The sequence below is a fragment of the Linepithema humile genome, chromosome 1 (assembly GCF_040581485.1).
Source record: "Linepithema humile isolate Giens D197 chromosome 1, Lhum_UNIL_v1.0, whole genome shotgun sequence".
Lineage (NCBI taxonomy): Eukaryota > Metazoa > Arthropoda > Insecta > Hymenoptera > Formicidae > Linepithema > Linepithema humile.
This window is the reverse complement of record NC_090128.1, coordinates 2,794,138-2,809,556: the sequence shown is the minus strand read 5'-3', so window position 1 is coordinate 2,809,556 and position 15,419 is coordinate 2,794,138. Positions and strand designations below refer to the sequence as shown.

The 15,419-nt window shown below is 25.4% G+C and overlaps 1 protein-coding gene and 1 long non-coding RNA gene across 2 annotated transcripts; both read left to right on the top strand.

Annotated features, from left to right (window-relative positions):
- Positions 1-16: 16 nt before the first annotated feature.
- Positions 17-14,049, top strand: LOC136997272 (uncharacterized). The gene is made up of 12 exons (XM_067347828.1): positions 17-2,737; positions 2,961-4,364; positions 4,560-4,826; positions 5,205-5,357; positions 5,543-5,717; positions 9,252-9,520; positions 9,862-10,014; positions 10,180-10,423; positions 10,700-10,768; positions 10,846-10,935; positions 11,165-13,600; positions 13,887-14,049. The coding sequence occupies exons 2-11, from the start codon at positions 4,009-4,011 to the stop codon at positions 11,234-11,236; spliced, it is 1,848 nt and encodes a 615-aa protein (XP_067203929.1). The 5' UTR covers positions 17-2,737; positions 2,961-4,008; the 3' UTR covers positions 11,237-13,600; positions 13,887-14,049.
- On the top strand, positions 6,060-8,275 carry LOC136997030 (uncharacterized). The gene is made up of 3 exons (XR_010887842.1): positions 6,060-6,133; positions 6,205-6,294; positions 6,520-8,275. It is a non-coding gene; the product is annotated as an uncharacterized lncRNA (long non-coding RNA).
- Positions 14,050-15,419: the final 1,370 nt, after the last annotated feature.

Sequence of the window (15,419 nt, the reverse complement as noted above, 5' to 3'; positions counted from 1 at the left end):
TATTATTAAAGAAAGCAAAATTTTAATATATTGTAGAAAGCATTATTTTTAAAAAACATTAGCATATATTTATAATTTTTATTTTTATTTAAATTTAAAAACTATTACATTCAAATGTTATTTTTGATTGACCGATTTAAAAAATAAAAATAATTAATACTTTTTTTGAAGAAATTAAAGATATGTTTACATTCAAAACATGCACAAAATGGATTAATAATATCAATTTAATGATTTGTAGCATTAATGTAGCAGAATTGAATAATAAATTATCTCTTTGGTACACCACAAAGTGCATCAATTATTTTAATATAAGTAAGTGCTGCAATGAATAACTGTTAACATCATAAAACGAAAAAAAACATCTGCAAATCGATATAATTACGGTGCTCCAAACAGATGCGTTTCAGCAGACGTTCATTATCCGTTCGTAATAGTAATGGTCATGGCGTCTACTATTCAAGAGGTTTTACGACCACTTCTTGTTATGTGCTTCATAATAGGTATAGGTGTCTATCCCATGAAACAACCAAAGCCAGAAATTCGAAGGACTATATATTTAAGTATTCTGTATTCTTTGATTATCTGGTTTGCTTATGGCTATCTCCTTTGTTATACGATAAATATTTTTAAATTCGGAAAATTATGCCGGTCCATTTTTACTATAGCTGTGTTCATAATTAACATTGTTACCACAATTACATCCATAATTATGACTTTTTTCTACCAAAAGGTATAATTCAGTTTTTATTGTTAGATATACAATACGTTTAAAAATATGACGTGATGTTGTGTTTGTGTGTGTGTGTGTGTGTGTGTTGTGTGTGTAAATTATTGTCGTTTTACATAGCAATTTTAAATATAATATGACAGTTCAATATGACAATTCAATATAATATTAAACATATTATTTTATATCCAGAAGTATAATTACATATTAAATGCTCTTTGTAATATCGATCGATTTTTTCCTAGAAATTGGAGATGTGCATGATGAAGCTTGCTGTTGTGGACGATACTTTAGAAAAATTAGGTACTTCCAAAATGTATCAGAAGATGCATGTATTGTCGAAACGGATATTAGTCGGATGGATTATATACTGCTTTACTATAAACATTTATGATATAAAATGGTGGATTCAGAAGAAAGAAACTTCATCTTGGGGATTAGTTTTACCTTATATATTAAATCATTGTGCTCACAGCAATACATTCATTGAATTATTGTTTATTTTCTTCTTATGGTTCGTATGGTATTTATAATATATATAATTTTAAGTTAATTGTTTATTTATTAACAAATTAAGCAGGAAAAGTACAAAAGTAAAATTAAAAATAAAATTTAAATTAACATATGCTTTTTTGTATCAGCCCATTTTTAGATTTAATGTGCGTTTTGTAACTTTTTCATTAATTGACAAAATGTGATCATGGCTAAAACTGCAATTTTTGCTTTAACAAAAACTAGAAAAAATGTTTTTGATGGTTCATAAAATATTATTTAAATACTGTTTTTAGTTTTTATTATTTATAAAATTTTTTAACGAAAAATTAAATTTATATTTGTTAAAATCTTATTATCAAAATAATAATTAGTCCTGTCATTCTGCAATTTCTGAAACATCTATTACAACGCAGGCATATCGGCATCAGATTTGACAAAGTAAATGAACATATGCGAAATTTGTTAGTGAAACAAGATCATCAGTTGAGATGTACGTGGAAGAAACCTGCTGTAACATTTCTGCATCAACATATGTGGAATTACAAACAAACGTTATGGACATCAATGTAAATCAGCACAAGTATATGTTTAGATACATTGAGTCTATGCTAATCATATAACTTAATATTTGAATCATACTATTGTATTTTTAATATTTGAATATTGGTCAAAATAATCATTAATAAGTTATAAAAATTATAGCTTATTGATTTCAATATCTATATTTTTAATTAAAATATTTTTCTTGGCAGGCATCTTCATTTCGAATTATGTCGCATTGCTCGTGAATTAAATTTGATATTTGGAATGCAAACGACTATCGAAACGGTGTCGTATTTGTTATATATAACAGCACTATGCTATTATTTATGCCTAATATGGAAATATCAAATTAAAATGTCAATATACAATATTTCTCAACTTATAGTATGGATTCTTATATATTTTATAAGATTTTGTGCCATTAATTTAATGTGTGAAAATGTTTGTATATATATATATATTAAGGTAAATTTGTGCATTTTTAATGATAAAAATATATATTAAGTTATTTAGTAAGTTAGCAGCAGTTTTTATGAGAAAATTAAAAACAGTTTTTATACAATTAGATCCATTTTTATTTAGAAGCATATGCATCATTATTTTCGATTATTTTTAGATACAACAATTATTTGATTTTAATAGCTTTTATATACACCAATGTCTTTTTGCTATTTATTGAAAATTTTTACGAATTTTTTGAACAACGTAATATTTTGAAATGACAAGTTTAAAATTTTAGGCTAACAAAATTAGCATGGTAATTCATCAATTAACAAACATTCTTCGATATGATGACATTTCAGAAGAGGTATTAAATTTTTCTAGTAGCCAATAATGTATAAAATGTATTGTGTAGGGTTGACTAATATTTTTTTACAGATTTGTCAATTTACTTTACAAATAGTGCGACATCCGTTAAGATTCAACGGGATCGGTCTTTTCTGTTTCGGCAATGTGTTTATTCAAAAGGTGCTTTTTTACTCTTATTTGTTTCATTTTCACTTTATAAGTTGTATGAAATTTGAGATTATATGTTATTAAAATTATTATTATCAATTTTTTAATTTTGTATTATGTAGGAATTTTTAGTTTTTAAATATATATTTTAGTAATTATCTTATAATGTATTCGAATAAAATAATGTTTTTTTATATACATATAATTAATAAGCATTAATACATTCTTTTTTCAGTTTTGCACGACGGTGTTAACGTTTGTGATAATTACGGCACAGATGAAAATGTATGTCAGATCTTAAGTGTCTGATTGTTTGCTTCTAAAAAGTGGTAGAAAAGTAACATCTCACTTATTGTGAGTAGCAACTCACTTATTGTAAATATATCAGTGCAAAACCCTACAAAATCATTTTTTGTAATTATGCCAATTAAATATAATTTAAATTGACATAGTCGTAATAAAATAGAGAAAAATTGTAATAGCTTTATTATATTATAATATTTTGTTTTTTAATTTAATATTTCTGAAAACAATTATATTTAAAATTTATATAATATAATTATAATAATTAAATAATAAGTCCTTTTTTTCGGGACAAAAAAGAATACAATAGTTTTGAAATATTTGTTATGTTAATAGAGTAATTTTATATTTCTTTATTTTTCTACATATTTATTTAACGTGCTTTATGTTATTTGTTTTTAAGTCTTGAAAAATTGCACAAGCATGTATAGATAATAACTTTGTAAGATGAAAGTCATTTTCAGGTATAAGAAGCTTTTTTTATGCTTGCGTGCCAAGAAATTAAAAATATATGTATTATAATAAAGTAGGTGACGCGTGCAAGCTGTATTATTAAAGAAATAAAATTTTAATAAATCAAAAACCGCTTTATTTCTAATAATGTTAGCAATACATTAATAATTTTAATTTTTATTTAAATCTTAAAACTATTATGGTAAAATGTTATTTTTAATTGAATAATTTAATTTAAAAATTGATTAAAAAATTAATATAATTTCTAATATAGTTTTTGAAGAAGTTAATAACATGTTTACATCAAAAACATGCGCAAAATGGATTATTAGTATCAATTCAATGATTTGTTGCACATTCACAATTAAATAATAAATTTTTACTTTTGTAGAAAGTGCATCATTTATTTAATACACGTAAGTGCAATTATGAACAATTCTAACATTACAAACAGAAAGTCTGAAAATCGATACAATTACGATGCTCCAAGCAAATGAGTTTCAGCAGACATTCAGTATTCGTTTGCAATGGTCATGGCGTCTACTATTCAAGAGATATTGCGTCCACTTTTTGTTATGTGCTTTATTATAGGCATAGGTGTCTATCCTACAAAACAGCGGAAGTCAGAAAGTCGGAGAATTATATACTTGAGTATTCTGTATTCCTTAACTATCTGGATTATTTTTTGTTATCTCCTGTATTATACAATAATCACGTTTACATTGAGAGAATTATATCGTTCCACTATTACTACAACTGTTTTAATAACTGAGATTGTTACCATAATTATCACCGTGATTATGAATCATTTTTATCAAAAGGTACAGTACAGGTATAATACAGTTTTTATTATTAGATATACAATATATTTAAAAAATATGACGTGATTTAATGCGTGCATGCGTGTTGCGGGCGCGTGTGCAAATTATTGAAATTTTACATAGCAATCTTTAATATAATATGACAGTTTAATATAACATTAAATATTTTATTTCTTATATATTTTATATAGTAGAAGTATAATTACATAAACTATTTGTAAATGCTATTTGTATTATCGATTAATATTTTTCTAGAGATTAGAAATGTGCATGATAAGGCTGACGATTGTAGACGATACTTTAGAAAAATTAGGCACTCCAAAAATGTATCAGAAGATGCATATATTATTGAAACGTGTGGTAATCGGATGGATTATATACTGTTTTACTATAAACCTTTTTGATAAAAACTACTGGATGCAGAAGAAGAAAACTTCATCTTGGGCATTAGTTTTGCCTTACATATTAAATCATTTTATTCATGTTATTACATTCGATGAACTATTTTTTATTATCTTCTTATGGTTCGTATATTTGTAATATATAATTTTAAATTAATAATTAGTATTTATAAGTTATTTACAAGTAAACAAAATGCAAAAGTGTGAAATTAACATATACTTTTTCTGGATAAATCCATTTTTATATGTATTTTGCGTTTTGTAATTTTTTCATTAATTGGCAAAATGTGTCGTAACTAAAATTGCTTTTTGTGCTTTAACAAAAACTTTGCAAAATATTTTTGATGGTTGATAACATATTATTTAAATGATGTTATTATTTTTATTATTTATAACATTTTTTAACAAAAAATTAGATTTGTATTTATTTAAACTTACTGTCAAGATAATAATTAGTTGTTCTATCAATTTAAAATTTCTGGAACATTTATTACAACGCAGGCATATCGGCATCAGATTTGACAAAGTCAATGAACATATGCAATGTCTCTTAGTGAAAAAAGATCATCAGTTGAGATGTACGTGGGAGAAACCTGTTGTAATATTTCATCATCAATATATATGGAATTACAAAGAAACATTATGGACATTAATGTAAATGGGCACAAGTACATGTTTAAATACATCGAGTACATGCTCTGCTAATCATATAATTTAATATTTTAAAATTGGAAAAAATAATCATAAATAAACTTTAAAATTATAGATTATAGATTTTATTTTATATAAATTAATTAAAAATTTTTAATGAAATTTTAATAAAATCTTTTTCTTGGCAGGCATCTTCATTTCGAATTATGTCGTATTGCTCGTGAATTAAATTCAATGTTTGGAGTGCAAACGACTATCAAAATGGTTTCGAATTTATTATTTATAACAGCCATTTGCTATTATTTGTACTTAATACGGAAATTTCAAATCGAGATATCAACATACAAAATATCTCAACTTACAGTATGGCTAGTTTTATATATTATAAGATTTTGCACTATCAATTTGGTTTGTGAAAGTATCTGTATTAAGGTAAATTTATGCAATTTTGACGATAAAAATATATATTGAGTTATTTAGTGAGTTTGCAGCAGTTTTTATATGAGAAAATTAAGAACAATTTTTGTACAATTAGATCCATTTTTATTCAAAAGCATATGCACCATTATTTTCGATTATTTTTAGACACAACAATTATTCGATTTTAATAACTTTTATATACGCTAATGTGTTTTTCTGCTATTTATTGAAAATTTTTACGAACTTTGTGAACAACCTAATATTTAGAAATAACAAGTTTAAAATTTTAGGCTAACAAAATTAGCATAGTAGTTCATCAATTAACAAACATTCTTCGATATGCTGACATTTCAAAAGAGGTATTAAATTTTTCTAGTAGCAAATTATATATAAAATGTACTATTTAGGATTAACTAATATTTATTTACAGATTTGTCAATTTGCTTTACAAACAATGCAACATCCATTAAGATTCAACATGATGGGTCTCTTCTGTCTCGGCAATGTGTTTGTTCAAAAGGTGTTTCTTTACATTTATTAATAAAACATATTTTTACTTTATAAGTTATATGAAATTTGAGATTATATGTTATTAAAATTATTATTATTAATTTTTTAATTTTGTGTTATGTAGGAATTTTTAGTTTTTTGAAATATGTTTTAATAATTATCTTATAATGTATTCGAATAAAATTGTTTTTTAATATACATATAATTAATAAAAATTAATACATTCTTTTTTCAGTTTTGCAGGACGGTTTTAACGTTTGTGATAATAACGGCACAGATGAAAATGTATGTCAAATCTTAAATATATGATTATTTGCTTTTAAAAGTAATAGGGAAGTAGCATCTCACTTATTGTGAGCAGCATCCCTTATTGTAAGTATATCAGTGTAACACTCTACAGTGGCTCACTAAGGATATTTTTCTGGTGGGGAGGCGGGGGGGGGGGGTTTAAAATTCACACACAAAATAAAACAGTATGACCAAAAGTCAGGATAATTTTATATTGTACACTAAAAAATATAAAGATGTTACATCGTTTAATAAAAAATATAATTTATTTTTATATTAACATAATTATAAATTGATATCGAGTTTTCTTGGTTTTTCTTAAATAATCAGATTAACTGAATTGCTTAAATAATCAAAAAATTTGTCTATATATGTATATATATGGCTACTAGATGTTTTTTAAGTAACTCATTTAATCCTTTCACAATATGAATATTTTAAAGTAACTGTTATATGTATACGTTCGAACAGCAATATGCTGAAGAAATAACAGCTGGAGAAACTATCATAATTTTTTGTGTGCAAGGATATTGGCGTGAATTTTGAATTATTAAAATTGTGACTATAGTTAATAACAGACAAAAAATACAAATGTTAAAACGTATTTTATTTAACTACAGATTTTTTACTTTTTGCTATTAAGTTAATAAAAAAATAAGGTATATTAATTAAATTTCGGGGAAGGGGGTTTAACCCCCAAACCCCCCCCCCCCCATGGGTGCGCCACTGACACCCTACAAAATCATTCTTTGTAATTATACCGATTAAATATAATTCAAATTGACATAGTTTTAATAAAATAAGGAGAAATTACAATAGCTGTATTCCCTGGTAGAAAAATCACCATGGTGCTAGGCTGGCGCTAACTTACTTGCCCCACTGCCTGATAAGGAGCTAGTATGGCATGCAGACTATCGCCAGACACAAATTCATTACATTTTTCCAGTCTAATACCCGATTTAATCGACTAGTCAGGCGTTAGCTAGCTCTAGTGTAGTGCTATCTAGCCGTGGTGTGGCGCACGCTAGTTCTGATGTTGTACTATCTAGCCGTGATGTAGCGATAGCTAGTTCTCACGCAGTTCTTATTTTATTAAACTAGAAGTAGTCTGGAGTAAACTAGCATCAGGCTACTTCTAGTCAGACATTATTAACATAGTATATTTCTAGCGCCTCGCTAGAAATAGCTTGACGCTGATTCGAACCACGTCAAAACTAAATTTATTATATTAAATGGGAATACAACATGACAGTCAAGATGGGAGCTAGCTAGACATCAGGATCTAGCATGGCACTTTCTACCAAGGATTATATTAAAATTATTTATTTTTTAATTTGATACTTCTGAAAACAATTATACTCAAAATTTATATAATATAATTATAATAATTAAATAATAAGTTTCTTTCAGGATGAAAGAGAATGCAATAATTTTGAAATATTTGTTATGTTATTAGAGTAATTTTATATCTCTTTACTTTTTTACATATTTATTTAACGTGCTTTACGTTATTTGCTTTTAAGTCTTGAGAAATTGCACAAGCATGTATAAATAATAACTTTGTAAAATGAAATTTATTTTCAGATATGAGAAGCCTTTTTCATGCTTGCGTGCCAAGAAATTAAAAATATATGTATTATAATAAAATAGGTGACGCGTGCAAGCTGTATTATTAAAGAAACAAAATTTTAATAAATTAAAAACCGCTTTATTTTTAATAATGTTAGCAATACATTGATAATTTTTAGTTTTATTTAAATCTTAAAACTATTATGGTCAAATGTTATTTTTCATTAAATAATTTAATTTAAGAATTGATTAAAAAATTAAAATAATTTCTAGTGTTTTTTAAGAAGTTAATAATATGTTGACATCGAAAACATGCACAAAATGGATTAATGGTATCAATTCAATTATTTGTTGCACATTTACAATTAAATAATAAATTTTCACTTTCGTATTAGAAAGTGCATTAATTATTTAATATACGTAAGTGCAATTATGAACAATTTTAACATTACAAACAGAACGTATAGAAATCGATACAATTACGATGCTCCAAGAAAATGAGTTTCAGCAGACATTCAGTATTCGTTTGCAATGGTAATGGTCATGGCGTCTACTATTCACGAGATATTGCGTCCATTTTTTGTTATGTACTTTATAATAGGTTTGGGTGTCTATCCTACAAAACAGCGGAAGTCAGAAAGTCGGAGAATTATATACTTGAGTATTCTGTATTCCTTAACTATCTGGATTATTTTTTGTTATCTCCTGTATTATACAATAATCACGTTTACATTGAGAAAATTATATCATTCCACTATTGATACAATTGTTTTAATAACTGAGATTGTTACCATAATTATCACCGTGATTATGAATCATTTTTATCAAAAGGTACAGTACAGGTATAATACAGTTTTTATTATTAGATATATGATATGTTTAAAAAATATGACGTGATGTAATGCGTGCATGCGTGTTGCGGGCGCGTGTGTGTATGCGCGCGCGCATGCAAATTATTGAAATTTTTTACAGCAATTTTTAATATAATTTAACAGTTTAATTAATATAACAGTAAATGTTTTATTTTTTATATATTTTATATTTTAGAAGTATAATTATATATAAACTATTCGTAAATGCTCTTTGTATTATCAATCAATATTTTTCTAGAGATTAAAGATATGCATGACAAAGCTTACTATTGTAGACGATACTTTAGAAAAATTAGGAACTCCAAAAATATATCAGAAGATGCATATATTATCGAAACGTGTGGTAATTGGATGGATTATATACTGTTTTATTACAAACTTTTTCGATATAAACTACTGGATTCAGAAGAAAGAAACTTTATCTTGGGGATTATTTTTATCTTACTTATTAAATCATACTGTTCATGTTATTACATTCAGTGAACTATTTTTCATTATCTTCTTATGGTTCGTCTAGTATTTATAATATATAATTTTTAGTTGATAATTAGTATTTATAAGTTATCAAGTTAATAAAATGCAAAAGTGTGAAATTAACATATACTTTTTTATATATAAATCCATTTCCAGATCTAATTTGCGTTTTATAATTTTTTTATTCATTGGCAAAGTGTAGTCATGACTAAAATTGCATTTTGTGCTTTAACAAAAACTATAAAAAATATTTTTGATGGTTGACAAAATGTTATTTAAATAATGTTATTATTTTTATTATTTAAACTTATTGTCAAGATAATAATTAGTTGTTCTATCAATCTACAATTTCTGGAACTTTTATTACAACGCAGGCATATCGGCATCAGATTTGACAAAGTGAATGAACATATGCGATGTCTCTTAGTGAAAAAAGATTATCAGTTGAGATGTACGTGGAAAAAACCTGTTGTAATATTTCATCATCAATATTTATGGAATTATAAAGAAACGTTATGGACATCACTGTAAATTGGCACAAATATATGTTTAAATACATCGAGTATATGCTCTGTTAATTATATAATTTAATATTTTAATATTGGTGAAAATTATCATAAATAAACTTTAAAAGTTATAGATTAAAAAGATTTCTATTTCTGTATCTTTTAATAACATTTTTTTCTTGGTAGGCATCTTTATTTCGAATTATGTCGTATTGCTCGTGAATTAAATTTGATATTTGGAGTACAAACGACTATCAAAATGGTGTCATTCTTGTTACATGTAACAGCCATGTGCTATTATTTATGTCTAATATGGAAATATCAAATTAAAATATCAACATACACAATATTTCTACTTATAATATGGATTCTTATATATTTTGTAAGATTTTGCGCCATCAATTTGATGTGTGAAAATGTTTGTATCAAGGTAAATGTAACCATTTTTAATAATAAAAATATATTTAGAGATATTTAATAAGTTTATAGCAGTTTTTATGAAAAAATTAAGAATAGTTTGTAAACAGTTAGATCGATTTTTATTTAGAAGCGTATGTACCATTATTTTAGATTATTTGTAGACTCAACAATTATTCGATTTCGAGAGCTTTTATATACGCTAATGTGTTTTTCTGCTATTTATTGAAAATTTTTGCGAACTTTTTGAACAACCTAATATTTAGAAATAACAAGTTTAAAATTTTAGGCTAACAAAATTAACATGGTAGTTCATCAATTAACAAACATTATTCGATATGCTGACATTTCAGAAGAGGTATTAAATTTTTTTAATAACAAATAATATATAAAATGTATTATTGAGGTTTAACTAATAATTATATATATTTACAGATTTGTCAATTTGCTTTACAAGCAGTGCAACATCCGTTAAAATTCAACGGGATGGGTTTTTTCTGTCTCGGCCATGTGTTTATTCAAAAGGTGTTTTTTTACATTTATTTGTTTTATTTTTACTTTATAAGTTGTATGAAATTTATTATTATATGTTATTAAAATTTTTATTATTTATTTTTTAATTTTGCGCTATGTAGGAATTTTTAGTTTTTATTTCAATATTAATTAGTTTATATTTTAATAATTTTCTTATAATGTATTTGAATTAAATAATGCTTTTGTAAATAATTAATAAAAATTAATATATTTTTTTCAGTTTTGCACGTCGGTGTTAACTTTCGTGATAATTACGGCACAAATGAATATGTATGTCAGTGACTTATTTTAAGTGCTTAAATAGTAGAAAAGTAGCATTATATTTATTGTGAGTGTGTCACTGCGACACTATACAAAATAATTCTTTGTAGTTTTGCCAATTTGTTAGAAGTAAAAGAGTAATTAAGTTAATTTAACAAGTGTATGTTATGTATTGTATATGCGGCAGCACTTTGCGGTATACCGACACGTAATTATATACCTGTGTTTAGATCGATGAATAAAGCGAACTAAAGTAAAAAGCGCGGAGCTCTCATTCACGTCGTCGATACGGGAGCGAGCACACGTGAATAAAGAGAGAGTGAGAGACACGCGAGTACAAGAGAGATAGATAGATTCGTTACGAATTGCGAATCGTGCATGATTTTTTTTTGTTACTGTTAATCTGCAGTTTTGTTTTTTTTCTTTTGTAATACATCGCACAGCTGTCTGTTGTGCGGAATTTAGTTTTGTGTGTTCTGTTGTTTTGTTCAAACATAACATATTAAATTTAATGATTACGCGCACGAGGACTTCCATTCCAACGTTAAATATAATTCAAATTGACACAGTGCTATTAAAATAGAGAGAAATGTGCAATAACCATTATATTATAATATTTTATTTTTTGCCGATCACGATTTTTCTGAAAAAAATTATATCCAACATTTATAGAATATAATTATAATAATTGAATAATAAGTAAGTACTTTTTGCAAGACAAGAAACAATGTGGTTTTGAAATATTTTTTAAGTTAATTTTATACTTCTACACTTCTCTAGATATTCATTTAACATGTTAAACACATTTAAGCCCAATAAAAAATGTAATATCGCAAAAATAATTGTTTATACACATTTATGTCTTGTAAAATTGCATAAGCATGTATAGTTAATTATTCCGTAAGGTAATAGGTATCTGATCTAGATTATCTATTTGTGTATATTCTCTTGTTCAATAAACGGTTGTGTGATACTTTTGAGTTAGTTAGTTATAGTATAATTCCCGCAAAGTTTCTCGGTGGATCAACGAAAAGAAAGTAGAAGTGTTTTTGAGGTTTTTACGAAAGGTACGAAAGGTATTGAAGAGTGTTCGTAGTGTTTCTCGTAGCTAAAATTAATACAAATTTACAGTCAAAGATCATGACAAGAACTATTCAGACAGCGCTAGCACCATTATTCATAACTTGCTCGATCTGCGGTTTGAGCTATTTAGAAAATTTTTTTGAACGATCCAAGTCATATTTTACTTACCTGTACTTGTTAATCAAATGGAGTCTTTTCTCGCTTCTTTTCTACTACTTAATTTGTACTAATCGTATGGCGCTGATATATTTTAACTTGTGGGATAAATTAGAAATATTCATCATGATTGTGTCGATGTTGGTCAACTTATTACGATGCAAGGTAAAATTTCTGAAGTATATATTTCGAATTTGTGCAGTATCTTAATTTTTTTGTCTTTTTTTATTAATTATTTTGCCATAATCATAGATAAACAATGAATTTTTATGAGACTTTTTGATCATAATCTGTCGATATCGAATATTTTTATATCTTAAATTAGCGAATTCTATATTTAAGACTGATATTAATGTTATATTCGGCACGTCTTTAATTGAGCAATGTTATCTTTAAGGAATTAAAAATGTGTTTACATAAACTTTCCATTTTGAATAATACATTAGAAGTGTTCGGAACACCAAAGGATTATCAATGGTTGCATAAATTGACAGTTCGAGTAATAATTATATGGATTGCACTGGTTTGTCTCTTGGATATATTGGACTGTCTTTGGTTGAATTACAACTATTTCAGCATTGTTCGCATATTTGCTCCATTTCTGGGAAATTATATACTTCATATCAATGTGCTTGGTAGTATAATGTGGGGAATTATTTTGAGGTCGGTAAATGTACATTTTGTAAAGCTACAGCAAAATAGACAAATATCTAATAAGAATATTTTTTTAAAATGAATAAAACATAGAATTTTTGTCTTTTTTTCTTAAATATTTTGAGATTTTTTAATGAGATTTGGAATAAAATTTTATCAATATTGTTATTTTGACAAGTGTTATGAATTTTTGTAGTAAAATAATAAAATTATACTTATGAACAATAATTGAAATTAAAATAATGAGAAGAAAACAATATTAATAATGTCTTGAATGATGTAAATTTACCGTCAAATGTAAAATTTTCTTATAACTGTAATTTTTTACTAAATTCAGGTATATAGGCTTCAAATTTCAGCGAATTAATGAGCAACTTGAAAATCTGCTAAAAGGCGATATAAAGTATACAAGACGAGAAAATTTAATTTTAGGAGAAAAATATCAACGAACAATAAAATTTAATAAAATCAAGGAACGCAGGAAGTTTATGTGGATTATAATGTAATTTTTAAAATTACTACTTATATTTAATTAATAATTAAGATTACTATATATTAATTATGTTTTTAAAAAACGTGTTCATATATGTTTACTTGAAGATTATAATATATTTACAATATACTTTAAAAATTTAATTACAAAACAAGTAAATTAAACATTTTTTTTTTAAGCTTGAATTGAACATGTTTTTATTGATATAATATTTTTATCGATTAAAATATTCTTGCCTTTTATGTGTACGTATTAATAATTTAATTTGATTATAGAAATTATAATTTGATTACAGGCATGTTCATCTGCAGCTATGTCTCATATCACACGACCTGAACAAAATATTCAGTGTACAGATGACGCTACAAATGATGTCTATTTTTCTATTTGTCATAGGAAATTGTTGCATATTTTATACATCGCTACTAAGAAATAGAGTTACAATTATACAAGTCTTAGATAGCTTGATAAATTATTTCTGGACTATCCTATGTAACATAAAATTTCTCATAATAAATTATGTTTGTCAGATTGTCTATGAGAAGGTAACAAAGTTCAATAGTAAATATATAATAATATAAAATTAATAAAAACTTTAACAATATTTTGAGCTTTTCAACAATAAAGAATATAGGCAGCGAATAAGGCTAATGTTGAATATATTTTTCCAAATTATTTGATCTTATGTTTTTCGTATAAAACTTTTGATATAAATGGTGAGTTTGAATTTTATATGAACATAATTTCAGGAGAATGAAGCAATCATAATTCTTTACAAATTATCTAACGACAGTTTCGACAAAGACTTACGCGAGCAAGTAAATTATGATACTGTTATATAAATATTTTTCAATTAATTTATGTGCTTAGTGTGTTTAAATTTTGTATTTATTCGCTTTTTTATTCGAATTCAGGCTCTACAATTTATATTACAAATAAAACAGAGAAAAGTTCAGTTTTCTGGTATGGGGCTTTTTTACTTTGGTAACAATTTTATTCGTCGGGTATGTTCTACATTTTGTAAAAATATAAATTACTATAAAGTATAATCATAAAGTATTATTTTCGATTTCTTTCAGATTTCTGTAAATTTTGAAATGATGATATTGTTTGTTACTTAATTGCGTTTTTTTATAGTCGTTTTATTACTGCATTGAAATTCTTTTTTATACTATGTATATAAGCAGTTTATATTTTCATTTTGTAAAATAACAATTTTTTTCAGTTCTACAAATCAGTCTTGACTGTCTTTGTGATTATAATACAGATGCATATAACTTTTACGTATGATGATGTAATCCCTACTAATTCATCTACTAACAGTAAATAAACGTAATAATAAAGTACGTAGAAGTCCTAATGTATATCTACTATAATTAATCTAAAAAGGTATGTGATTTGTTTTGTATGATAAATAAAATGTGAATTTGTTTATTTGTTAACTTTCAAATTACTTAAAATTGCCTATTTTTAATACATAACTACACAAAAAATGGAGAACACATTTCAGGCTCACAAAATTGAGTAATTTTTAAATCGCTAAAATTTGGCAAAAATCATTGCAGACTAAAAATTAAAAAAGCATTTTAAAGTTTGAAATTTGTACTTTTACACACTTTAGATCGTTTTTTGAAACATTTTTTATCTTTACACTTTTAAGCTCAAAAAAAGCATATTTTATTTTTAAGATTTTATGCGTTTTACTTTCTACAGCTCGATACAAAAATTTATGACAAATGTCAAAACCTACAACAATTTATCTACAAAACGCGTTTTTTTAAATTTTGCTATGATTTTTTTAGTAAAATTACACGACTTTAAAGTTAAA

Coding starts and splice junctions, on each gene's coding strand:
- LOC136997272 (XM_067347828.1), top strand. CDS start 4,009: ATGGTCATGGCGTCTACTATTCAAGAGATATTGCGTCCACTTTTTGTT. Junction 10,424..10,699: donor GTGAAAATGTTTGTATCAAG/GTAAATGTAACC, acceptor TTAAAATTTTAG/GCTAACAAAATTAACATGGT. Junction 10,936..11,164: donor GCCATGTGTTTATTCAAAAG/GTGTTTTTTTAC, acceptor TATTTTTTTCAG/TTTTGCACGTCGGTGTTAAC.